Here is a 27282-nt window from a genome sequence, read left to right on the forward strand (position 1 = left end):
GCTCCAGTCCTTTCTTTGCATTAATTGGTCTCAGAATGTTGCGGGTTAACCACCACTGTTGATTATTGGGTACAAAAAGCACTCAAGATATGTATATATATCATTTTTTTAAATGTCTCCAAATAATGTTAAAAGTTAGTTTTTGGTCATTTTTAGTATTCGCTGGTTTATTAAGTCAATTCGGCGATGACGTCACACTGGGGAGCGAAGTCTCAGCCTGGCACTAGAACTACGGCGACTGACTGGGATGAGGAAGAGGAGGAAAAGCCAGCAGCCAAATAATTAACGAAATAACGAAACGGGCATATTTGTGTTAACCATGACATGTGGGACAACAATGGGACGGTTGGGTTTAGGAAGCAATAACGGCACTTCTTTTTCCCACAGCCCTCTTTTTCAGAAGCGTGGGTAGCTCAGTCGGTAGAGCATCAGACTTTTAATCTGAGGGTCCAGGGTTCAAGTCCCTGTTCAGGCGTGCAGTTGCACATTTTGCTTGATGCCATGATAAATTGTACACTTTGGCAATCCTTAACACTTTCAGACACTGTATCATTTAAGTAACATGCACAAGTCTTTAAAAAGAAATGTGACTGTTTTTTATGCAGGTTTGCATCATAACAATGCGGGTGCTATCTCTAAATGAACAATGGGCAACCTACATCCATCTTGATGGCACCCAAATCTCTGTGCTGATCTCCCTGCTTGGATGGCAAGTCATCTGGTGGATTTTTTCCGTCAAGAGGAAGCTGATCAAGAGGGAGAGTTGTTTTATTGTACCAACTAGCAGTAAAGTTTATTTGTCTGTAGCCATAAAATTGCATTAGGCTGTCAACGTTTTGAGCGAAAAAGAAAACCACAGCTCAAGTCCCTGGTAAGGCAACAGCTTGATTGTGTGATATGTATGAAGTGCTCGCTATTGTCATCTGTCATGCAGGTTTGCTGGATGTTCACAGTCTGCTAGTCGCCATGATGAGCTGTGACTTTGAGCTTTTTAATTAACCTTTTTGGCCAATTTTCAACCAGTTTGTGCAATAACATTTGGTGTTGCATTGTGCAAATTATGGTCTACCCTCCTGCTGTCCAGAAGACTGTGATCATGGCAACAGCTCAATGGTCTTCATTTACTTGCACTTTATTCTGTAGTTCAGCACATGGTTTTTTCCACAGTCACTTGCTTTTGAAGCCTGGGTAGCTCAGTTGGTAGAGCATCAGACTTTTAATCTGAGGGTCCAGGGTTCAAGTCCCTGTTCAGCCGTAGAGTTGCACATTCTGCTAGATGAGTTGTCCATTTGACATGCTTGTATGGACATGGACAAATTCAGACGCTATCATATCATGTGTGTTCCATGCGCAAGTCTTTAAAAAGAATTGTGACTGTTTTTCAAGCAGGTTTGTATCATAACAATGTTGCTGGTAAGTCTAAATGAACAATGGGCAACCTACATCCATCTTGCTAGCGGCCAAATCTCTGTACTCGTCTCCCTGCTTGGATAGTATGTCCAAGGACATACCATTTATGGTCTATAACCCTTTTCATTGGTTTGCTACCACTCTTAAATAATTCCTTTCATTGTATCCCTCTCAGAAATAACCAAAGAATGACAAATTTCATTCATGTGCTTGTGTTCAACCACCTGTCACTGTATTTTTAGCAGCAGTAGTGTTTTTTTTTTTTTTTTTTAAAACACCTGCCCCGTGGGAGGGTTGATCTCACAACCTTCAGATTATGAGACTGACGCGCTGCCTACTGCGCCAACGAGGCAACAAAAGGCATTGCAATGGTTGGGAAAATCTCAGAAAAACTAACAATTTGGTCGTCAATCTTAATAAAAACAATGTATGTGGAGACATATGTACTCACACAAAGGCTAAAATTGACCCTATATGCTTTGTCATGACCCCATGAAAAGGGGAGACAAAAGACTGTGTGCAAAGGTTGTATACATGTATGCAAGGTGTATGCATGGATGAGTGTGAGGTATGGTGTCAGTGATTTATGCTGGACAGAGTAAAACTAACAAAGATGAGCGGGAGAGGTGCTGGACTGAGAGACCTCTAGGGCAATCACAGATGCACAACCAATAATAAAACACTACTGAGTGAATGTGTTCAGAAAATGAAGAACATTGTTCAGAAAGCTTAATGAAGCTTCATTTGACCATAACTATTAACCACCTGAACCTGGTAAAAGGTATGAGGTACTCCTGCATAGCTAGCCAGTGATTTACCTCCTGTAGATGGTGGTCGGCATGCCAACGAGGCTTGGAAATTTGCAGATGGTGATTCAGAGGAGATGTAACAGTTTAAAGTGTAAAGTAACTTAATTTTCTAAATTGTCCGCCTACAGTGCCAACGAGAGCTCTTCTCTAATATTACCGGGTACGCAATAGCTATTCAACTTTAGAAGGTATTGTTGATCTCAGAAACAACGATAGACAGCACCATCTTATCACAACGCCCATGTTTGTGTTCCTTCAAAGTTTGCAAAAACATTCACATGAACTCGCAAATCAATTGATGAGATTTTGGAGGTCAAAGGTTCAATGTCAAGGTGACTGTGTCCTCATGTCTGTCCCTCCAATTCTTGTGAATGCAATATCTCTGAACGCCTAGAGGGAAGCACTTTAAATTTGGCATACATAACCACTAGGAGTCTAGGATGAACTGATTTCGATTTTGGAGGTCAAAGGTCAAGGTTACTGTTTCATTACGTCTCCAGAACTGTATATGTATTTCTCCTGAACTGGTGAGTTTTGGAGATGTAAAGCACCAGTGGCCTAATGGATAAGGCACTGGCCTCCTAAGCCAGGGATTGTGGGTTCAAGTCCCAACTTGGGTGAATTTCAGCAGATTGGCACAATGGAAGTGTCCTATGCTGGAGTATGCTAACTCTAATTTCAATGGTGAGATGAATCATGATATAACTGCTGGAAAAGCTCTTGACAGCCCATGAAAAGTGGCAAGTCATGTTCTGGCAGATTAAAAAATTGACATCCACTACCCTGTCAGGATCCTATAGTAATGCTGACTTCCCAGTGATGTGATTTACAGGTTTTGATCATATCCATGGGTTGCATGGATGGGACATCAATACCCCAGTTCTATCACCTGGTCGCTGTCTTGTCTTTGTCGTTCGACGACTATTTGGGCTCACACCTTAACACACCCGAAGCATCTCAGCCTAAAATCACGCTGCACCTCAAAGGACTCTCAAGCACTCCCAGCTGTGCTTTTGCAGAAGAGCGCCTTGTTTTCTTTTAGCTTGGGAAAAGACTTTAGCTTATGATATCATGTCATCACTGAGTTGTGGTTGTGATGGAAAATGAACCAGAGTAAAAAAAAAAGTACACAAGTAAATGTTGCACTGCACGCTTGCAGCTGTCATTCTGTTCATGGAAATATCAATCTACACATTTGTGAATATTTTTTCTGTGACTTCACATAGAATACCGGTGTGTGAATATTTCCTACTAGTGCAAATTAAAAAAAAAAAAAATCAGATTTTTTTCCAAGCTCGTGTGTTTTTTCATTGTGTGACATCAAATTAAAATCTTATTTTTACAAGTGCAAATTTAAACATTTAGTTCAGATTTTTTTGTTCTGCAAGCTCTCACCTTTGGCCCCATATTTCCCTTCATATGAGTCAGAGCCAGCAGCACTAAGGAAGAGCAGCCTCTCCTACGGCGAGTGGTGGCGACCCACGGGGAAACTTTGGTTTCCCAGTCAGTTCCAGTAGTACAGGTGAGAAAGTGGTGGATAAAACGAGGACTGTGGGTCGGCGTTGTTGGTACGTGAGTGGAAATACATCCAACATGCTAACGCATATCCAACGCCATCACCCAGACATGCCAATCACTGGAACGAGACAAAAAAAAAAACTGTCCAACGTCTCCTCCCTACAGTGGTTAACCAGCCTTTAGATCCAAATACAAATAGGGCCAAAAAAAAAAAAAAATCACAAATTTCCACATCACCTTCAATGCCCCGTATCCACTCGAAGAGTAACCTGGTTTCAAGTATTTGCTGTATGTACTCAAACCTCGTTCCAACATGCCATCCCGTCCACCGGGACTTCAGTGTACTGTTCCACCCCTTTAATACATGTCAATCAAGCTGAGCCTGTAAAGGCCACACAGTCTGATTAGTCAAGTGGAAACACCTGTGGGAGTGGAACATGGATGTGTAGAGATGGGTTTTCAAACAATGCACCTTTTCACATGTTAAAGTAGGAAAAGCAAAGGTAGAAATAAAATTGAATTATGGCTTAACTCAGGTCACATTTTTGCACTGGACATAAGGCATTACAAAGTCAAGAAAGTAGGTGTTAAACCGTTAAAGTAACCTTGTCCACCGTGGACTAAACATATCTCAAGACTGATTATAACTTCAGTTAAATAGAAAGCTTAGCATGTTTTATTACCTTCACTGATGTTAGTTTTCCACATATCTGCTACTAGCACTCTGATCACATTCCTTTCCTCAATGCTCCATAAAGAAGCAAAGAACAATCATCAATGACAAAGAGCATATGAAGTGAATCATTACTCTCTGTCAGCTTCACGCTCAGAAAGGAATATCACGACTCATCATCGTGGTCAGCGAGTCCAAACACTTTAGAAACGCATTCCTCAAGTCAGAAACTCTAGTAATGATCCATGAAAGTATAGTCTTGGTTAGACTGAGGGGGGGGGGGGGGGGGGAACTGCATCTCATTCACTGCAGAGTGATTGTCACTCAGGGTTCAGAGGGACAGAAGCTAATCGTTACGTGCTCCAGATGACTCTGAGGTGAGAAAATCTATTTAGATCTTTAAGAAGACCGATATGTAGATTGAATTAGATTTTCAGTCACTGTTGTCTCAATACTTCAGTGTCAGCCTACTTATTCTCTACAATAAATGCTCCAGTCCTTTCTTTGCATTAATACTGGTTCTTAACATGCTCCCACTGGCTCTGATTATGGAAAACAGCAAAATAAGTTACCATAAAAAGGTGGACGACACACAAATTTAAATAACCTTATCGCCAGGGGACTATGGTCCAATACAACAACTGACAGCCTTTTATCACCTTAAGAATATATCCAGGGTCAAAGCACTTATGTGTCAACAGGATTTGGAAAAACTTGTCCATGCTTTCATATTCAGTAGACTTGACTACTGTAACGGGGTCTTTACAGGTCTCCCTAAAAAAATCAATCAGACAGCTACAGCTGATTCAGAACGCTGCTGCTCGAGTCCTCACTAAGACCAAGAGACTGGATCACATCACTCCAGTTCTGAAGTCTTTACACTGGCTTCCTGTGTCTCAAAGAATTGATTTCAAAGTACTTTTGCTAGTTTATAAATCACTTAACGGTTTAGGTCCAAAATACATTTCTGATCTGCTACTACACTATGACCCCCCCAGACCTCTCAGGTCATCTGGGACAGGTCTGCCTTCTGTCCCCAGAGTCAGAACTAAACAGGGTGAAGCATTTTGTGTTGGGGTGATGGGAGCAGGTGGGGCTTGAAAATTCCCCCTTCCCCCGATTTTACTTTCACTTTTTACTGACAAAATCAAGTCTGTGTTTTGGTAAAAAACATTTTGTATCAAATGTTTCCTGTTGTCAAATGATATCGGAAAGCTGAATCGGGCAGTGGAGCCATGAAAAGTCCCCATGGCAATCTACCTGACCATAGTCTTTCAAGTCAGTGACAAATCCAAGCTGCATTTCCTTTTTCAAGCTGAATTTCCTTTTTACCAAAATTCAAGTTCCAATGTTGGTAAAATGTTTTGCTTCAAAAGTAGTCTTTCGTCCACTATTGTCAGAAAGCTCAATCTGGTAGTGGAGCCATAAAAACAACACATGCCAAAAAAACTACTTAACAATTGCCTTTCAAGTCACTGATCACATTTACTCGATAGAAAATTTCTATTATGTTGTTTTTAAGTGGCTCGTTGGTCTAGGGGTATGATTCTCGCTTCGGGTGCGAGAGGTCCCGGGTTCAACTCCCGGACGAGCTCTGAAGGCAGGAGCTGTTGCAATCATAATCTGAAATTTAAAATCCAGTTTATCATTAAATTAGCCCAGATTAGGAGCAGTCAAAGTTGTATTAGAGCATGCTGGCAATTTTTCATGTCCTGCTTCAACTTCATGCAACAGAAAAAACTGGGAAAAAATAAGAGGAACAATGAGCAGAACATGGCTCTCCTTTTTCATTTGTTGCGTCTCTGACTGTCAAGAGTTTTTTTTTTTAATTTTCGAATTTATTAAATCTATTTAATCCGTAGAACACAGTCCCCCCCGCTTCTGATCAACCCATATCAATTGCATGCTTAAAATAACATACCGGTTAAAGCCCCGCCCATTTCAAGACAACCCGACCCACTTCCGGGTTAAATCCTGTCCACTCCCGGGTTAGGCCCCGCCCAGTCCGAGTACAGATACAGATACAGATACAGATAATGCTGTACTCGCTCATCCCTAACAGGTACTTTAAGATCAGAGGGTAATGTCTTCACTCTTCTGAGGTATGATCCCATCCAGAACCGTGCCATAGCTGCAGTCTTAGGATTTCTGGATGGGGTCGTGGCTGCTGTTATGTGTATAGCTGTAAATCTGCTCCCTAAAAACAATAACAGGTCCGGCTCTCCTTTCCCTCCTTTCTCCTTTGGCTTCTTCATCACTCTTCTTTGCACTCGTTCCCACTTGGACCTCCACAGGAAATAAAAGATGGCTCGTTCCAGGTCTAAAATCTCTTTTCTGGGTGGGATTAAAACAGAGCTGATGAGTAAAAGCAAAGGTAAGCAAAAACAAGTACAAAAGGCTCGGCCAAACAGCAAAGCCCACCAAAAATAGTTTCAACTCATCGACGTTCCCCTCCAAGGAAGTCTTTAGTTAAAGGCGAAAGACTTGTGTGTTATGAAGAGAAACCAGAGTGAAAACAGCCGTCTGCTCGAGAGCAGCTGAAAACCCTAGTCGACCCAGTCCAAACCATCGTGGTAAGCCTCACTGGGTGTCCAAACTAAAATGATAAGAGGAAACTTGGTAGACTACTTACTTATGTTTATATTTGTACTCACAATGACATTTTTAAAACGCCAGCCAATCACAAGTCTTACATGTGAATAATCAATGTAGCTCACATAAAAGATAGTTGCAAGGTCTACCAAATGTTTAACTTTACAACCCGTAAGCTGTTGTAACCTTGGTTGCCACCTTCCGTCAAAATGTGAATCACAGATTCTCCAAGGCCTGGTGAGAAGTTGCAGAGCAGAGTGGCGCAGCGGAAGCGTGCTGGGCCCATAACCCAGAGGTCGATGGATCGAAACAATCCTCTGCTAATTCCTATGCTTTGTATCATCAGTAAGGCTATTTCCAGTCTGTTGATGTTTAACAAAGCATCTGTGTGCTGAAGTGAAATCTCTACAATGCTCACACCTGCCGTAACACCCATAAAAACTGGAGTATAATACAAAAACATAACAGTACAAGCATGTAATACAGTAAAATAGAAACTGTAAAACATGTACTGTTAAAGTGCTTGTTGTGCTGTCTGATAGTCTGAGGTATAAAAGAGAGAGCATACTACTTGGTTTGTGTCACAGGAGGTCTTAGTCTACCACTACGTTCTATAACCCTACCAGTCAGATTACCACAGGAGGTAATATCTGTTGCAGCTCTTTTAAAGACTCTACCATAATACCTGCTGGAGATGCCAGGTCCTCATACATGTAAAGCATGAGCTCTACCACTGAGCTACATCCCCTGAAGATTTTCAGATTTTTTGACTTTTTTCTGAGATAGACATACACTTATCTTTATTAATCCTTTTGGGATGACTCCCGCAAGGAAATTGAAATATCACTGAATAAAAGAAGAAACCGGGGTAATGTTATTGTTGTATATGGCTTCAAAACCTGTAAATGCAACGGCAGTGGCTGGAAATCAAACCTGGACCCTGCACTGCTATGGTATGAATCATAGTCGAAAAGTAACACACCTGTTCTCTTTCTGCTGGACAATACAACGCTCAATGCAAATCTTGTAACACAGACTGAAAATAAATGCTAAGAGATACATTGGTGGCTTACAGATAACACATCATTGTTAATGAATGCACATCAGTGATTTGGTATACTATGATGTGTCATTGGTTTGCTACCACTCTTAAAGAATGCCTCTCGTTGTCGGCAGGATTCAAACCTGCGCGGGGAGACCCCAATGGATTTCTAGTCCATCGCCTTAACCACTCGGCCACAACAACCTGAAAAGGCCTAGAAGTATACCTGTTTGCACAAATGTTCATAAACTTTTTAATTGGTTGCAAGCAGTTACCAGACACGGGCAATTTTCAAATCGTAGTGCGCTGCCTGTGTCTGTGGATACTCATGGAGGCAGCTTAATTGATTGATATGCTCCCTTAGTTGGACCATAACAGAGATGTAATATTTTACCAAATTGTGTTGGGCGAGTAACCTTTCTGGCTAATCTTCACAAATAAAGCAAGCAACCACACAAGAATGGCTGGGAATCGAACCCAGGTCAACTGCTTGGAAGGCAGCTATGCTCACCGCTATACCACCATCGCTTGACAGCACAATATACACTGAAAATCTTGTAACACATCTGGATTGTTTGAGACTCAAAATGTGCTCTATCACTGAGCTCCAGCCCCTAATGATTTTCAGATTTTTTGGACTTTTTTGTGAGATCACTGAATAAGAGAAGAAACCTGGGTGGAATATGTAACGTTAATATTGTATATGGCTTCAAACTGTACTGCCTCTACACCCACGACTGCAGTCCGACCCACAACAACAACCTCATCGTCAAGTTTGCTGACGACACCACAGTGGTCGGACTCATCTCAAAGGGAGACGAGGCAGCCTACAGAGAGGAAGTCCTGAACTTGGCAGCTTGGTGTTCGGAGAACAACCTGTCTCTGAACACCAAGAAAACCAAGGAGATCATCGTTGACTTCAGGAAGAAGAGCACCGACCTAGCCCCCTGTACATCAACGGCGAGTGTGTGGAGAGGGTCCACACCTTCCGGTTTCTTGGTGTCCTCATCTCAGCTGACATCTCCTGGTCAGCCAACATCACAGCGGTCATCAAGAAGGCCCAGCAGCGACTACACTTCCTGAGGGTCCTCAGGAAGTACGACCTGGACTCCAACTTGCTGCTGACCTTCTACCACTCATCCATCGAGAGCCTGCTGACCTACTGTATCACAGTATGGTACGGCAGCTGCACCGTGGCAGACAGGGAGAGGCTGCAGAGGGTTGTAAGGTCAGCACAGAAGATCACCGGCTGCCCTCTCCCCTCCCTGACGGACATCTACACCTCCCGCTGCCTCAGCAGAGCAGAGAACATCATAAAGGACAGCTCCCACCCCGGCTCTGATCTGTTTGACCTGTTGCCCTCAGGAAGGCGCTACAGGTGCATCAGAGCACGGACCAACAGACTCAAGAACAGTTTCTTCCCGAAGGCCATAACGACCCTGAACTCACCCCTGAACTCACATATGCACTGACTCCACTCCACAACCCCCCCCCCCCCCCCCCCGACTGTCTTCTTCATTCCGTCCGACTGTGCAATATTATTGTTATACTGTTACTGTTATATAATACCTCATAGGACACTGGAATCTGTGCAATTTCATTTCATACAATGCAATATTTAATACATTAACCTTTCCATTACTGTGCAATACTTATTTACTTAATATTAGTACTTAATCATTTCATTCCATCACTGTGCAATATTATTTATTGAGTGTTAACACTTATCTATGTTTATTCAAGCTGATTTATATGTATACTCGACAGTCACTACACTTTATATCTTTGACTTTATATTTTTGATATTTTATACTGTTATATTCATATATTTTTTTGTGTCAACGCTGCAAAGGGATTGCTTTAATCTCGTTGCACAAGTACCGTGTACTTGTGTATAATGACAATAAAGGCATTCTATTCTATTCTAAAACCTGGTGGTGGCTAGAAATCAAACCATGGCAAAATGCTTGCACTGCTATTGTATAAATCATAGTTAATCACTAAAAGAAAGCTACTGCAATGGCTGGGAATCCAACACCGATCAACTGCTTGGAAGGTAGCTATGCTGACAACTATACCACCATCACTGGGCAATGGACTGTTCACTGCAAATCTTGCAAAACATGTGGTCATTTAGACTGATTTTTGCATTAGTTACCATGAACACAAGGAAATTGCCTTTTAATACTTTTCTCTTTCAGAATAAGAGCTTTTGTAACTCTTCTTCAGACCAAACAATAACACTTGTTGGAGATGCCGGGGATTGAACCCGGGGCCTCATACATGCGAAGCATGCGCTCTACCACTGAGCTACATCCCCTGATCATTTCCGGAGTTTTTTTTACTTTTTCTGAAATCATCAAATAAGAGAAGAAACCTGGGTGAAATGTGTAATATTTATGTTGTATATGGTTTCAAAACATGGCGGTGGCTGGAAATTGAGCCTTGGCAAAATGCTTGCACTGCTATGGTACAAATCTAGTCAAAAAGTAACACATCTGTTGCCTTTCTGCTGGACAATACAACGCTCAATGTAAATCTTGTCACACATCTGGGCATTGAGAGATGCATTGTTGGAAACGTGTGGCTTCCAGTACCTATGAGATTATACAATATTGTTCATGAAGCCACAAACTATGTAGGGTAATGCCCGGATCCCTAACAGGGAGTATACCTCCTTCAATGTTCATTTAGTTTTCTGATTGGTTAAGATTTCTGTGGGGACCCCTACCCGGGAAAAATGTTGAAGTAAACTATTGGCCACTTGTGTTAGCCTTGGTGTTTCCGAGGGGGAAAGCTTTTGGGTGACATGTTGCTTAAGAAAGGTTTGTCCTTCATAGTTCTAGTTTTTTTCCAATTCTTCTGGTCACACTTGGCACTATTTCACGTCTTTTGTCTGTAGTTCTCTACTCTGTCAGGGCTTATCTCTGTCTCCCCCACCTCTTTTTTTGTCTCTTGTTATGTCTCAGCACCAGTTGTTCCTAGTTCCTAGTATTACTATTACTAGTATCCTAGTATTATGCTTTTGGGTCGTCTGTCCATCTCTACATACGTACGCACTTCACATTCTTGTGAATGTGATAACACAGGACCCCAGGGAGGGACTTTCTTTAAATTGGGCAAACTTTTTTACATGAACTTGCAGATCAATTGATGAGATTTTGGAGGTTTAAATGTTCAATGTTAAATTTGGCATACACAACCACTTGGAGTCACGGATGAACTGATTTTGATTTTGGAGGTCAAAGGTCAAGGTTACTTTTTTGTTACGTCTCCAGAACTGTATATGTTGTAGTGGAATGGCTTCGAATGAAGACCGAAAACGCTTGTCTTTTACTAATAACATTTATTGTTCTCTATGCTGCAGTTTGCACAAGAAAAGAACAGTTTAGGCCTGGCGGACACGGATCACATCTAGCAGCTCACGTTCATCTGCAAATACTAGCAAGAATTGACACACAACTTCCGTGAAGGCTACTTCAAAATAAAAGCATTTCCTGTGACAGTCTTCAGTATAAAACAAATAAAGTTGTGTACCTTTTCAAGTATCAGCTATTAACTATAATTTAACATTTCCTTTTCCGTTTTAAACTAAACACCACACATTCCTTTGCTTTAAACAAACATTTCACAACAATGAACTGTTGTTCATTACTATTCAGCCTATCACCTAATTAATCTCTAAAGGGTAAATCAACAGAACAGGTCTCTTTAACAAACTTCCTGTAGTAGTACGAACAGTGCAGGATCGAACAAGTCCATCTCTTCCTGAAAATAGCTCTGTTATCCTGCCCATTTTCCAGGTCTGCCTGGGGGCATTATCCTCTTCGATCAATATGACGTCTCCCACCTTTAGCAAAGTGGGTGTGGGTATGTCACACTTGTGAGCTGATTTCAATTTCAGCAAGTAGTCCTTTCTCCAGCTGTTCCAAAAGCTGGTTATTAGTCTCTGTCGGTATCTCCATCTCTTACACATGTCTTCTCGACTCACATTGATTGCTTGAGATGGAGGAAGCATAGTCTTTGGTGGTAAGGAAGTCAGCCTTTCCCAACTAGAAAATGAGAAGGTGTGAGTGGCTGGGGTTCTGATGCATCACTGTCCACATAAGAAAGAGGCATGGAATTCAGCACAGCCTCCACCTCTGCAAGCATGGTTGTCAGCTCGTCAAAGTTTAGTGAAGCCCTCCCCAGGACCCTCTTTAGACATGTGTTTACAGATCTTACAAGCCTCTCCCAGAAGCCGCCCCACCAAGCAGCTCGCTCGGCAATATACTTCCAGGTGATCCCTTTCTCAGTAAACAACTCTGTAAGCTCTGATTCCTTAAATGACCTCCATAGTTGTTTTAGGTCTTGTTCTGCTCTCTTGAATGTCTTAGCATTGTCTGTGTAAATAACTTTACATAGTCCTCGTCTTGCAATAAATCTCTTTAAAGCTAAAAGAAAACTTTCAGTAGTCTGATCTGAAACTAACTCTAGATGTACTGCTCTAGTCACAGCACAAGTGAAAAGTGTGATGTATGCCTTCTTAGGCTGACCACTTGATCTGACATACAAGGGTCCTGCAAAATCTACCCCAGTAACTTCAAATGGTGGGGACTCTGTGACTCTATCTCTGGGTAACGGAGCTGTAACTTGCTGGGCTGGTCTCACTTTTAGTTTTAGTTAGGTGGTGTTACATGTTACAATGTAACACCACCCGCTTGACTAGCTGTCTACCCCTTAAAACCCAGAATCTCTCCCTCATTTTCACTAGAGTATCTCTGACACCAGAATGCATCACTCTCTCATGACAGGACTGAACTGTTAACTCAGAGTATCTGTGCTTTGTAGGCAGTACCCATGGGTGTTGTTCCCTGTAACTAATATTAGAATGCTGCAACCTGCCTCCCACACAAATGAGACCATTTTCATCCAAAAAAGGTTTCAGGTCTTTGATTTTTGAATCTCTTCTCAGGTTTTGTCCCTCTTTAAGTTGACAGATTTCCTGGCTAAAACTATGCCCTTGTGTCACCTTCACCCAATACACTTCTGCTGCAGTAAGCTCCTCAGAAGTGAGTTCACCCTGAATCCTTTGACCAGAACGTGCATTAGCTAAAAACCTTTTCACCCATGCAGTTAAACTGGTGATAACTTGTCCTTCCTCGTTCTCTCCTTGCAGATAGGCAACTGCACTGTATGCCTTTTCGCTGACATCACAGTAGACATGCAACTTGGATGTCGGTGAGTTTGGCTGTATTTTAACTTGGTACCATCTTGGAATTGTAACCAAGTGGAGCTGCGGCAGCTCTGCACACCACTGATCCCATTTTTCAGCCAGGTCTGGGGGCAACTGTTCATCCCAATCAATTCCCCTTTCCCATAGTCCTTGAAAAAGGCATTTTACCCGTATGGTAAATGGGGTGAGAAACCCGATGGGGTCAAAGATGCGAGCTGATGTCTTTAATACACTTCTCTTTGTGTTTCCTTTCCCTTTAAGATGTCCAGCAGTCCTTTCAGATCAAACACAAAGTTATAATTTTCAGATCTCCAGACTAATCCTAACACCTTCAGTACATTTCCACAAGTGCCGGTTTCTGGTGTGGGCTCTAGTCCACTTTCTGTCCACTTAGCCCTCAGTTCTGGTGAGTTTGTTACCCATTTGCACAAATTCATGCTGGCATGGGACAGAATCTCCTTTGCTGTTGTGGTGACTGAAAAGGCCTTTTCCACACTGTCTGAGCTGGAGATGAAATCATCTACATAGAGATACTCATTAAGTGCCTTCACAGCTGTAGGTTGCTCAGTTTCATATTGCTTGATATGTTGTCTTATGGTTGCCGCTAGCAGGAATGGGCTGGGTGACACACCAAATACCACTCTATTCATCCTCATGATGCGCAGCTCATTTTTACAGTCACTGGTTGGAGGTCCATGCAGCCACAAAAACCTCACAGCATCTTTGTCCCTTTCTGTTAGAGCTATCTGCAAGAATGCCTTAGTAATGTCTGCAGTAAAGGCTATCTGGTGGAGCCTGAACTTGATTAGCACGTCTAACAGAATGTAGTGGAATGGCTTCGAATGACGACCGAAAACGCTTGTCTTTTACTAAGAACATTTATTGTTCTCTATGCTGCAGTTTATACAAGAAAAGAACAGTTTAGGCCTGGCGGACACGGATTACGTCTAGCATCTCACGTTCATCTGCAAAAACTAGCAAGAATACACACACAACTTCGTGAAGGCTACTTCAAAATAAATGCATTTTCTGTGACGTTCTTCAGTATAAAACAAATAAAGTTGTGTACCTTTTCAAGTATCAGCTATAAACTATATTTAACATTTCCTTTTCCATTTTAAACTAAACATTTCACAACAGCATATACACGTCAACTTTCTTTTATATTAATGCATATACACATCAACTTTCTTTTTGATTTATCATCACCATTCATTATGTCATCATCACTATTCATTATATCATCATCACAATTCATTATGACATCAACTTTCTTTTTGATAAATGCATATTCACATCAACTTTATTTTTGATTAATGCAAATGCACATCAACTTTCTTTTAGATTAATGCACATACACATCAACTTTCATTGATATTAATCCACATACACATCGACATTCTTTGATATTAATGCATATACAGATCAACATTCTTTTTAATTAATAAATATACACATCAACTTTCGTTTTGATAAATGCATATACACATCAAATTTCTTTGTGATTGATGCATCTACACATTCATTATATCATCATCACTATTCATTATGACATCAACTTTCTTTTAGATTAATGCATATACACATCAACTTTCTTTTTTATGAATGCATATACACATCAACTTTCTTTTAGATTTATCATCACCATTCATTATGTCATCATCACTATTCATTATGACATCAACTTTTTTGATAGATTAATGCATATACACATCAACTTTCTTTTTGATTTATGCATATACACATTCATTATGTCATCATCACTATTCATTATGACATCAACTTTCTTTTAGATTAATGCTTATACACATCAACTTTCATTGATATTAATCCACATACACATCAACATTCTTTGATATTAATGCATATACACATCAAATTTCTTTTTGATTAATGCATAAACACATCAACTTTCTTTTAGAATAATGCATATACACATCAACTTTATTTTATATTAATGCATATACAGATCAAAATTCTTTTTAATTAATAAATGTACACATCAACTTTCGTTTTGATTAATGCATATACACATCAGCTTTCTTTTATATTAATGTAATACACATCAACTTTCTTTTTGATTTATCATCACCATTCATTATGTCATCATCACTATTCATTATGACATCAACTTTTTTGATAGATTAATGCTGATACACATCAACTTTCTTTTTCATTAATGCATATACACATCAATTTCTTTTTATTAATGCTTATACACATCAACTTTCTTTTTATTAATGCATATACACATAAACTTCATTTTAGATTTCTGCATATACATATCAACTTTCTTTTATATTTATTCATATACACATCAATTTTCTTTTTCAATATATCAATACCATTCATTATGTGATCATCACAATTCATTATGTCACCATCACAATTCATTATGACATCAATTTTCTTTGATATTAATGCATATACACATCAACTTTTGTTTTGAGTAATACATATACACATCAACTTTCTTTTTGATGTATGCATATATACCTCAACTTTCATTTTCATTAATACACTGTAAAACCTAACAGCCCATCTTAATAAAAGAAGTAATTTAACATAACTTAAACCTCTCAAAAAGTTGTAGTGACTCATTCGCAAACATTTAACCTAACTCAAAAATGAATTGTTGAAGTAATAACTGAGTTGTTTTGAGTATACTTAAATTTGTGGGAAAGTTTAAGTATTGGTAATACGATTCCAATTAGTTTAATTGACTTATTATAATTAAGTCCTGCTTTTTTCAATGTTGATGTTTAAAAAAAATCATCATATTGTGGATATTAAACACAGTAAAGCTGAAGTCAAAAGTATAATTAAAGCTAAAATAAACTGAAATGGCAGTTTTTATGGGGTAATGAACAGTCTGGGAGACACCTGTATAGTATTTAAGGAAAAGGAATACATACAGAAGTATGAAAGAAAAAAACGTGGTGTCCAGAATAAGGATAGAACATACAGGATTAAATAGAACATTATTAATATTGAAAAAGCATGTTGAATGGAATGTGAATATTACAATAGTCAAGAAACCATAGAGCATGTAATTATGTATTATCCTAAATACCATCAAGCAAGACAAAGATTGATGTCACAACTTTACATGTTATACTGCAAAGAGGATCTGTTAAAATTTGCTTTTGTTTTTATGTTTTCTTTTTTGAAGATAACTAACTATTAAAAAGAATTTAATAAAGTGTATGTTGACCTCTTGATCCACACTCCAGTCCAAATGGTTGCGTTAAGGCACCAAAAAGCTGGTTGCCAAAACATGCAAAAGAAGAAGTTGTCTTTGAACCGTAGACTGTATATGTATATTAACAGTCTATGCTTTGAACCATAGACTGTTTTAATATTAACGGTCTATGCTTTGAACCATAGACTGTATATGTACATTAACAGTCTATGCTTTGAACCATAGACTGTATATTTTAATATTCACGGTAGGTGCTTTGAACGCACCGCGCCAAGGCGCCAGTAAGGTCCAGCAGCGCGCTGAACAGAGAAGACGTGACAGGGTCCCCTGTTTGCACACGGCACTGGAATAACGGCGACGCTCGGACCAACCACCTGCACTGCTGCTGTGTGTTTCTTGCTGCTGACTTAATTTATTTGCTGCAGGACATCGTTACACCAATTTTCTTCCACGCGAGGTAAGGTTATGTTATTTTATTAATCTTTCTGGTTTGCAAACTGTTTGTCATGCTGTTTGAATTGTGACGTTACTAAGTTAGCTAACTTGCTGAGTTGTGCAGGAGTGTGCTAGCTTGCACCAGTTACTGCTTTAGCTAGCTAGCGTTAGTGGGTCAAAAAAAACTTTAACTTGAAAAACTGTTGGTTGGATGTCGCTTTTAAACTCGTTCGTCGATTCGACGTTAAGTTGGCTAAGTAACATTAATTTTAATTTGTGAAAGTGTTATGTTAACGTTAGCAAACTATGTTGGCTCGCTAACTAATATGCCCCTGCCTTTTTTTCTTTCGGTTAGCAAAGTAACGTTAAGTAAGTTAAGGTTATCTTAAAATGTTGTTACATTATTTAAAATTGCACAAGGAAATAACCTAGCTAACGGTTTAACATCATGTGCTTAGCTGAAGTGACTGCATGAAAAATGTTAGATTGTAGGTAACGTTGGTTTAGACTGGGCTCAGACTGGACTCCATTTGGCGCTTGCAGTCACGTTCTCCACTCTCCGAACATTGTTGGGGAAATACAGTTAACACACTTACACCCTATTACTCTTAAGTGCAGTATGTGCGATCTACAGCGGTTTACAGGGAAATAAGACATATTACTATGTATCTTAGAGGCAGCCAGTGCGACGCTCTGGATCCGTACGGATTGGCTGTTGCGAGAGTCCCGGCAGTGCCGCTGCTGCTCAGAGAGGGAGGACTGCAGGTGGAACAAGTCTGCAGGTCTGTCTGAAGAGGCTACTCCCTACACTTTGACAAACTTACTGTTGTATTTTTTTTGACTGGTACAAATCATGTGGAAATGTTTATTGTGTTTTTTTTTCTAGTGGCTTAAAAATAGTTATTGAGACATTACAGACTTTAAGATGGCCAGTATTCCACAATTTCCCCTTTACCATACCTGTATAACAACTGCATGTGTACTTTTAGCACTTATAACTCATTGAAGGTACATTTGTCATGAGTAACAGACAAATGTGATTTGACTAAATCTGGCATTTTATTGCCCTGTGGGTGATTTTAAGCAGCCATTTGTTGAGAGGGACATGTTGGTTAATTTAAGGGGTTATCTAAGACAAAAAGAAACAGTGCCATGTCGATTTAGGGCCTGTGAGTTTCAAACTAATGATTACTCAACATACAATGCACAGAACACCAACATGCTTCAGACTTTGATGTGGCAATTGTAGTGCAAAATGTCTCGAATGTTTCCAAGGATAGTGACATATTACTTATCAGAAATGACATTTTCTTTCTACTGAAAGACTGAGGCCTGGTATGTTGAGTATTTGCGGTTATATGAGCTAACAGATCATAAAAGCAAGGGCCATACGGTGAAATCTGCATGTCAGCTAACTGACCAAATGCCACTGTTTTGCCTACAGGGTTACAAGCAAGCTACTTCTCAAGACTAAGCATTTCATTCCTGTGTTCTAGTAAGAAAGCAGCACATCCCCAGCCTTCTTCTCAGAGACCTGAGGGAGGCTAAAGATCTGTCTGGACCTTCACTTAACACTAGTGATCACATTAATGGACACACTGAACAACACCATTAAAGGTAATGTCTATTTTATACTATGACCCATGTGTCACCACAAAGGTTAATACAATGTGCAATGCAATGTGGTGGTTAATTGTCTCTGTGAGTACACTTTGGATAACCTAACGGTGCCCAGCTACATCCTGTTGTGCCTTGTAATGCCGCACAGCGTCCTGCTATGCCATGAACTACAACAAAGAACTGCTACAAACTACTATTTTTTCTATTTTTTTTATTTCCACTAACCTCAACTGGCCCGTCAGACACCGCCTACCAAGAGCCTGGGTCTGTCCGAAGTTTCTGCCTAAAAGGAAGTTTTTCCTCGCCACTGTCGCACTGTTGCTTGCTCTGGAGGAAACTACTAGAACTGCTGGGTCCTTGTAGATTCTGGAGTGTGGTCTAGACCTACTCTATCTGTAAAGTGTCTTGAGATAACTGTTGTTATGAATTGATACTATAAATAAAATTGAATTGAAAATTGAATTAATTATAGACTAGGGATCAAAAACACAACATACTGGAAGGAATGGCTGCTGAAATATATAAGCATAAAGCTTATCCTAGTACTAAAAATATTGTCATGGCTGCAGAGGCTTTGGTGAGCAAACATCCCTGTCTAAAAGAAAAAGGTTCCAAAACAGGGTATGAGGGTTGGAAGAACAGCCTGCGTTTCAAGATGGGCAACTACAGGACCAAACTGACCAAACTGAGCAGGGCAGGCATTAAGGATGTGGCTGTGAATGCAGGAAAGCGCAGCAGGACCTACCCAGAAGGTGGAGCATCCAGGGCCAACATCAAAAGACCCAGAAGAGGAGAAATAAACTTCCTGCCCAGTTATCCCCAAGGAGAAACTAAGGACACACTGGAGAACCAGAGGCTTGAGATGGTGGAGCAGTTCAAGAAGACGGTGATTGATAGAGACATGATTATGATCCATCAACATATGCTGCGCACCTTTGCACTCAGGCGTGAAGAAATTGTAAATTCAGCTCCTCCCATTGCTGAACTGAAAGACAGATGGCCTGCACTCTTTTGTGAAGCCCAAGTGAAATAAAAGTTGACAAGACACATATTGTCAAAGTTCTGATTGCAGCACTGTTTGATCTGGATAAAGAGATCAAAGATGATTAGTGTTAATGTGGTTTGTCCAAAGTTTTTTTTTCCCCTTACAGTCTTATGTGGCTTAAAGTTAATGAATGATGCAATTTGATTTTTTGTTTTAAAAAAAATTGTTTTTTTTCTATGCAGCTCTACAGTGAATTCCACAGGATCACCAATCAAAATCTACCGTATTCCTTCTTTGTTGCACTTGACAAGTACACACCTCAGCTGTTGAAGCTACAAAAAGAGGAAGACTGGAGGTTTTGGCGAGAAGATGGAGGAAGTTTTGATGGCATATGAGGAACAGGTAAAAACATTTTTATAGCATGAATGCATAACATTGATGTTGAATGTGAACAGAACTGCAGAACCAAACATGCATTCTTTGTCTTTTTGTGCCACAGGACAAGAGCAACATCCCTGCAGCTCAAACAGCAGCCCTGGCCGGCCTTCCGCTGTACTTAAAGGAGGATTCATCCGAGGTCTTCAGAACTTGCAAGGTATTTTTGTATTCTCCTTTTCCTGTTTTCATAGCTCAATACCTCATCTATTTTGCAAAGAGAAATCACTGAACATAAAAATTAGGAACTGCCTTTTGCTGCGTTGTGTACCTGTTGGCTGCGTTTTAGAGCAATTTTCCACATTACTTAAGTTTTTCTGTGTAGTGCGGCAGAGCGTTAAAAGGATGCTAGGGTCTTAAACTTAATTAAATGCTGCATGTCTTTATTCTGAAGTAGTCTTAAGTAAACGGTAAGAATGAGATGGGACAAAATAATTAATTAAATGGATTTCTATTTTATTTTTATTAAGGCTGGCCCGAGTTGTTCATCAACACTATAATTTATAGTCACGCAGAAATATACTACTTCTAAATTTTATAATTCAGTTATATACATATGGTACAACCACGTGAGTCTTGTATAAAAGTTGATCAAGATTAAAAAAAAAAAAAAAAAAACTTTAGTGGTATTCAGATAAAACAAATGTTAAAATTGTGCTTAAAAATCTAGTCTCAACAGGCACTTAGACACATTTAACACACTATACTCCCAAATTTGTAACAGAAGTTGATGGTGTATAAAATAACTTAACACCATAGACCTCCTACTCATCTCTTTGTGTTTTGTTCGTGCCTTTCTAAACTAAAACTTCTACATTAGGTCCAGATCAATGGGTTTCAAATGCTCAGGTTCAGGTGCTCTGATTATGTCTTGAAGCAGTTGAAAAGAGGAAACCTTATCTGTAAACTGATCACTTTATCAGATATTCTATTGGGAACAAGAAGACGCAAAGTAGAGCTCTCCATTGATTTATATGGGCAGGTAAATTGTTGGTATGAATCCACTTAAATAATCTTGTAGTCTCAGTTTGATATTAGTACATCATTATACTTTTTGTAAGCTTAATGAGTTGTACAATTACACTCCCACATCCTGAACATGTATTCCCTTTCCAGGATGAGTTGGAGGCAATCCAGGATGGAGCAGTGGCTCTGGTGGCAGTGGTGAATGAAGAGGAGGTGCCTGCTGGAGTTCCCTTTGAAACTCACCATGTTTCAATTGTCCTTGAGGATCAGGTTGTAATGTCTCACAGATCTTGGACTGATTCACTGGTGATTTTGTTTGGACTGATCTATGCCCTTCATTTGAGCTATCCTGAGAAGCTAAGTGGCTTCTTTGAGTTCATCCAGGTTGTCCACCTAAACCTTGATGATGGAAGAAAGCAGCTCAAACCTAAGTTACAAGCCTTGAGAAATGAGTTAGAGTAAAGATTTTAATATGTTATTTTTTTGAGGGTCAGAAATGTTCTAAAAATTATCTTTTGGCTTGCATACCAAAACTGTTTGTTTAGATGTATGTGTTTAAACAGATACTTGTCTACACAGTTACAGCTAGGTTGGTTGGCTTTCTACTTAAGCTGAAAAAAAACGGGCACTAATTAATAATGTTGTAATGTTTTCAGTTTCAAGGTATTTTTGTGCTAGATTTCTGTGTTGAAACAGACAGTTGGCTTTCTACTTAAATGAGAACTCCGGTTGATTGCAATACGCAGCTTTGTTTCTAAATGTGGAGATCTGTCAGTAGAGATAAACAAAACCAATCGGTGCTGCCTACACCGAGTTATCCTCCTGCTAGTATTTGCTTCCAAACAGGCTTAAACAGGGCAAGTTATAAATGTGTTGTCAGCCTCTAAATGTCACTGAAAGTGCCCACCCATGTGAAGTGATTCCTTCTGGGTGAATCTGACTGTAGTAGATGTGAAAGAAATGCATGAAAATTGTATTTGTTCAGCTCTGTGTAGTTCCTGTGTTGATACTGCAAGGAGAGTTTAGGGACCGTCTAAACTAAAACCCCAAAAAGAGATAAAACATATTTTTAAAAATAAGCATATGCTTTTTTTTTTATAAACTAAGTGCCTTAATACAACTAGCAAACTAACAGGAGAGACATTATAATTGAGGTAAGTTTGGAGACACTACCTTATTTAATCATCAAATTGATAGCCTCCTTATTTTAGTTGTATCTCTTTTCTGTGTTGTAGTTTGTAGACGGTCCCTGAGCTCTCTAACTGGTCTCAACACAGTTGACTAAACACAGCTGAATTAACAAAACTTTTATGCCTGTCTGTCACAACTCCAGCAGTCAGACTCACTGTGTTCACTCTGAAGGAATCACTGCACATGGGGGGGGGGGGCACTTTAAATAACATTTTGAACATGTTTATAGGCTAAAAACACATTTAAAACTTGCCCTATTCAAGCCTGTTGGGTGCTACCGCTAGCAGGAAGATAACTCGGTGTAGGCAGCACCGATTGAAAAGATTTTGTCTCTACTGACAGACCTGATTGGTTACTTTTTTCTCTCAACTGACAGAGCTATGTGTTGGAATTGACTGGCTGTAGTGAGAAACACAGGCACTAATTAATTAAATAATGTCTTCAGTTTCAAGGTATTTTTGTACTAGATTTGTGTTAAAACAGATAGTTGGTGAGAAACACATGCACTCATTAATACTGCTGTACTTTTTTCAGTTTAAAGGTATTTTTGTGCTAGCACAAATATGATCAATAATAGCATCAATTTAATTTTGTTTTTATTTTTTGAGTGTTAATTTTACAGTGTTTGACAAACACTTTATTTTAAAATGTGGACATTAAAATGTTTTAACATTGATGTTATTCAGCATTCAACTAAATAAATAGTTGAAGTTGTTTCAGACATGTTTGTATTGTGTTAATGCCACTTAAAAGGTTTAAGGCAATCGGTTTCCTCAAATTAATTGAGTAGCCACAAAGTTGTCACAACTAATACGTAATCATTTACTTTAGCGGAAATAAACTGAGTAAATGAAACTTAAGTGGTATCATTTGTATAAAGAAGATTGCTTTAAGTAAGTTTTACTTAAATCAGATAAATTGTATTGACACATTATAAATAAGTTTGGAGAAAAGCAACGTTTGAGTAAAAAATACTTGATAGATTTAAGTCATATTAACTGAATGGCATTAGTAGTATACACTTTATCTAACCAAGTTATCTTAACAATAAGTAAGTGAGTTACTTGGACACAAATCAACTATTTTGTTATGATTAAATTGTTTGAGTTAATATACTTAAATGATTCAAGGCAATCGGTTTCCTCAAACGGTTTGAGTTGAACTAACTCATCAGGTTTTACAGTGTACATATACACATCAACTTCGTTTTAGATTAATGCACATACACATCAACTTTCTATTATATTAATATATACAGTGGTGTGAAAAAGTGTTTGCCCCTTCCTCATTTCCTGTTCCTTTGCATGTTTGTCACCAATTTAAACAATAGTCAAGGACAACACAAGTAAACACAAAATGCAATTTGTAAATGAAGGTATTTATTATTAAAGGTGAAAAAAAATCCAAACCATCATGGCCCTGTGTGAAAAAGTGATTGCCCCCCTTGTTAAAACATACTATAACGTTAGTTACTTTGGTAACTCCAGATTCTATTAGTATAGGCGTAGCCCTCTAAGGGCTACGCTATTGGGTTTATCCCTTCGCGCATGCGCAGTCGTGAAGATTTTCTTTCCCGCCCTAGCGTCCAGCTCGGGCCTCAACTACGTCCGCATTTACTGCATATATACAGAGCGGACCCGTTGTTCGACTCCCAAAACATCAGCTTTTTCTTCAACTAATGTTCTAGGAGCAGGTGGCCCGGACCTTAGAGGGCTACGCCTATACTAATAGAATCTGGAGTTACCAAAGTAACTAACGTTCTATTTCGTATAGGCTTCGCCCTCTAAGGGCTACGCTATTGGGTTAGGGCGAAGCTGATGTAGTCAATGCCACCTGCGGCACAAGGTCCACAAGCCAAACATGCACCACATTGCCCCAGCAACAATGTACAGAGGCTAGTCAGAGTCATTCTTCTGACAAAGCCTGCCCTGCCAATGGCGTGGCCGGAAAGGTTCATGAGGCCCGCAATATGATGCAGTAGTACAATGATTAATGGGGGTTAAGCGTGATTGATCCTGTCGCGCATGCAACGGAGAGACATGATTACCTCCATGCATGCAACATGATTATGACAACGTATTAGATAAGAGCTGTGTCTCACAGAAATACCCCAGATACAGGAGGGGTGAGACAGCAGAGCAGGGTCATTGCAGCACTAGGCGTGAAGGAGATTGGCGACAAACAAGGCATCCGCTTTTTTTTTTTTTTTTTTTTTAAGCACATTCAGCGCGGCATTACGCGTCACTGACTGTGGACAGAACCGCATGAGATATGGAAGATTCAGACATATCTCGCAGATAAAAGCGGATGAAGGGGCACGGAGAAGCCCAAGAAGCTGCCGCGCAAATGTCGGCTACTGCCATGCCTTTAAATAGAGCCGCAGACGCCGACAAAGCCCTCGTAGAGTGACCCCGAATGTCTTGGGGGGGCTCTTTCCCTTCCGAGCTATAAGCCTGGGTAATAGCCTTGCACAGCCAGCGAGACAGACGCTGTTTTGAGAGGGCTGAACCTTGGGAGTGTTCTCTATAATGCACAAACAGCTGCTGAGTTTTCCTGATATTTGCCGTGCGTAAAAAGTATTGTGACAGAGCGCGCACCGGACACAACCGGTGGGAAGCCTCCTCCGCATCGTTAGCGTGAGGTGGGGGAAAAAAACCCTCGAGGGAAAACACCCTCGACCGAAAAGAACTAGATAAAGTCTTCGGTGTGAAGGAGGGATTTGGCTGTAAGGTGGCTGCGCTCCCATCCCCTCTAATGGAGAGGCAGGACGGAGAAACTGACAGTGCGCATAAATCACTCACTCTTTTGGCCGACGTTAGGGCAAGGAGAAGTGCTGTCTTAAGCGACAGCATTCTGAGCGAAGCCTGTGCCAAAGGCTCAAAGGGGGGCTTCCCCAGAGCCCGCAGCACCAGAGCTAGGTCCCATTGGGGGCGAGGGGGCGAACAGCCGGTTTTTGACGCCTAACCCCTTCAGGAAACGCTTCACCAGGGGATACGCAAAAACTGTCCTCTCACCGAAACCTTCGTGACAGGATGAGATGGCTGCTGCGTATGCTTTGACTGTAGACGGAGCCAAATCATTATCCACCAGAGTTTGTAGGTACGTCAGCACGAGAGGTAGGGGACACGATGTGGGATCTGCGTCCCTCTCTGTGCACCAGCGCTGGAAGGCAGACCAGCGCCCTGCGTAGCCTGCTATGGTAGAGGGGGCTCTGGAGCCCTGGATGGCGCGTACCACGGCGGGGGGCAAGCCTAATCTCTGTAAGCGCTCCCGCTCAGCAACCAGCCCCACAGTCTCTGATTTATCACTGGGGGATGACAGATCGCACCGTTCAGCTGCGATAGTGCGTCTCCCCGCCACGGAATCTGCCAGGGGGGAGCCACCAGCAGCCGAACGAGGGTTGGGAACCAGGACGCGCTCGTGCGCTCCGGTGCCACCAGAACAGTTAACAGATCCTCCTCCTGGACGCGCTCCAGGAGGCGAGGGATCAGAGGGACCGGGGGAAAAGCATATAGGAGGGTTTTGGGCCAGGGTTTGTGGGAGAAGGCGTCTACGCCGAGGGGAGGGTTGTCCCGCGCGCTCAAAGAAAAACCACAGTGTGCACTGTGTGTTCTCTCGTGAAGCGAACAGATCCACCTCCGCTTCCCCGAACCTGCTCCATAACGTTTGAACGATAGTGGGATTCTCTTCTTCCAATTTATGGCAAAACCCAGCGTTTGCAGGTGCTGCAGAACCTCCATAGTGTGCAGCGCCGCTTGCTCCCGAGAGGGGGCTAGAATGAGCAGATCGTCCAAATAAAAGAGGACTCTGATGCCCCTCTCCCGTAGAGGCTGGAGCGCCGTTTCCATGCACTTGGAAAAGGTGCGGGGGGCTAGTGAGTCCCCTTGGAAGGAGAAGCGCAGGAATTTCCTGTGCCTGGGAATGATTTGGATGTGAAAGTAAGCGTCTTTCAGATCCACGGGTGTAAACCATTTGTCGTGGCGCACACATTCCAACACGTGCCTGATGGTGAGCATGTGGAAGGGGCGCTCCATGACATACCGGTTGAATTTTGACAGGTCGAGCATGGGACGCAGTCCTCCTGACTTCTTTGGGGTGAGAAAATAGCGAGAGTAAAAACCCTCGTTTTCCTCCCCTGGAGTGACGCGGGAAGTAGCTCCGCTCGTCAGCAACCCTTCTAGCTCTGACGTCATTGCGTCTGACTCTGCCAGGGATGAGACCGTCGTCTCCAACACACCCGCGAAAGGGGGTGGGGGGGGGAGGCGAACTGGAGTGTGTAACCCCGTGTTATCAGCTTTGACATCCACGAGTCCATGTGAGTCAAGCCAATCCATGCCGCGCTGCACTCTGACAGCGGGCGAGCACATGTCTGAGTGTTGTTCACCGACATGGCAGGCAGGGAGCGCAGAGACCATCCCGCCGCTGGGCGAGACGAGTGATCGCGTCGCGTCGCCCAGCCCATGGTAGGGCTTTTCGAAAGGGCAGTGGCCGGTCGCCGCCGTGTGGGGCGGGAGCGGTCACTGGGTTAACCCGACCCCCGCCCCGCCGGCATCGCCGTGGGGAGGTGGGTGGACAAGCGTCGTCGTCCACCGTGGGTGGACGCTCATTTCCGCTGTCTGCGCAGCGGGGACGCAATGGCGCCCCGCTCGCGGCGACGGCTTGGTGTGTGCTTGTGTGGGGAGCGACTGTCATAACAGCGTCTTGTTTAGAGCAAACAGGGGCTGTTCGGCCTTCTCCTTTTTCTTTCTTTTCTCTTAACGTGTCCCTCGTCCCGCCGGCATCGCCGTGGGGAGGGGGTTGATTGAGCGGCGTCATCCACAATGGGTGGGCGCGATTCCCGCTGCCGGCATAACGAGGGAGCTGTGGCGCTCCGCATGCGGCAGCGGTTACCTGTGTGCTTGTGTGGGGAACGACTGTCATATCAGCGCGTTGTTCAGAGCAAACAAGGGCTGTTTGGTTGAGGGGAAAAAACGACTGTTAAGATGGGAGGTAGTGGCCCTCTAACATGCCGTTGTGTTTCCAACTCTCAGCCGAAGACAGATGATCCCCGCGTCCCGTCATAGCCACCGTCGTTGCTGCTTGCTGGGGGGCTCGGGAGCCGGATTGGACCCGGTGGGGCCGCTCTCATGGGTCTCCGACCTCGTGCAGCCCGCCGGCCGAGTGGTGCCGGCTGTTGCTGCGGAGGGTGA

The 27282-nt window shown here is 41.7% G+C and overlaps 1 protein-coding gene and 5 non-coding genes across 8 annotated transcripts; 2 read left to right on the forward strand and 4 right to left on the reverse strand.

The window, feature by feature from the left end:
• Positions 1 to 4455: 4455 nt before the first annotated feature.
• Positions 4456 to 4671, reverse strand: LOC116680136 (small nucleolar RNA U3). Its single transcript, XR_004329646.1, has one exon. It is a non-coding gene; the product is annotated as a small nucleolar RNA U3 (small nucleolar RNA).
• A 1262-nt stretch (positions 4672 to 5933) lies between these two features.
• trnap-cgg (transfer RNA proline (anticodon CGG)) lies at positions 5934 to 6005 on the forward strand. Its single transcript has one exon. It is a non-coding gene; the product is annotated as a tRNA-Pro (tRNA).
• An 802-nt stretch (positions 6006 to 6807) lies between these two features.
• On the reverse strand, positions 6808 to 6923 carry LOC116680138 (U5 spliceosomal RNA). Its single transcript, XR_004329648.1, has one exon. It is a non-coding gene; the product is annotated as a U5 spliceosomal RNA (small nuclear RNA).
• A 1243-nt stretch (positions 6924 to 8166) lies between these two features.
• Positions 8167 to 8248, reverse strand: trnas-aga (transfer RNA serine (anticodon AGA)). The gene has a single exon. It is a non-coding gene; the product is annotated as a tRNA-Ser (tRNA).
• A 2044-nt stretch (positions 8249 to 10292) lies between these two features.
• Positions 10293 to 10364, reverse strand: trnaa-cgc (transfer RNA alanine (anticodon CGC)). The gene has a single exon. It is a non-coding gene; the product is annotated as a tRNA-Ala (tRNA).
• A 6376-nt stretch (positions 10365 to 16740) lies between these two features.
• On the forward strand, positions 16741 to 21534 carry LOC116680132 (uncharacterized). 3 transcript variants are annotated; one of them, XM_032509421.1, is made up of 6 exons: positions 16741 to 16918; positions 17571 to 17678; positions 18393 to 18513; positions 19744 to 19903; positions 20001 to 20096; positions 21053 to 21534. In XM_032509421.1, the coding sequence occupies exons 4-6, from the start codon at positions 19871 to 19873 to the stop codon at positions 21362 to 21364; spliced, it is 441 nt and encodes a 146-aa protein (XP_032365312.1). In that variant the 5' UTR covers positions 16741 to 16918; positions 17571 to 17678; positions 18393 to 18513; positions 19744 to 19870; the 3' UTR covers positions 21365 to 21534. The 3 variants fall into 3 exon arrangements, with proteins under 3 accessions (XP_032365312.1, XP_032365313.1, XP_032365311.1); XM_032509422.1 differs by lacking the exon at positions 17571 to 17678 and having other exon boundaries at positions 16754 to 16918; XM_032509420.1 differs by lacking the exons at positions 17571 to 17678; positions 18393 to 18513 and adding an exon at positions 19210 to 19540 and having other exon boundaries at positions 16754 to 16918.
• The last annotated feature ends 5748 nt before the right edge of the window (positions 21535 to 27282 follow it).

Source organism: Etheostoma spectabile, unplaced genomic scaffold, assembly GCF_008692095.1.
Source record: "Etheostoma spectabile isolate EspeVRDwgs_2016 unplaced genomic scaffold, UIUC_Espe_1.0 scaffold00018341, whole genome shotgun sequence".
NCBI lineage: Eukaryota > Metazoa > Chordata > Actinopteri > Perciformes > Percidae > Etheostoma > Etheostoma spectabile.

Excerpts from the sequence above, each read along its gene's own strand:
- LOC116680132 (XM_032509421.1), top strand. The coding sequence starts at position 19,871 with ATGGAGGAAGTTTTGATGGCATATGAGGAACAG. Across the intron at positions 19,904-20,000 it reads TGATGGCATATGAGGAACAG|GACAAGAGCAACATCCCTGC; the intron begins GTAAAAACATTT and ends TTTGTGCCACAG. Across the intron at positions 20,097-21,052 it reads AGGTCTTCAGAACTTGCAAG|GATGAGTTGGAGGCAATCCA; the intron begins GTATTTTTGTAT and ends TTCCCTTTCCAG.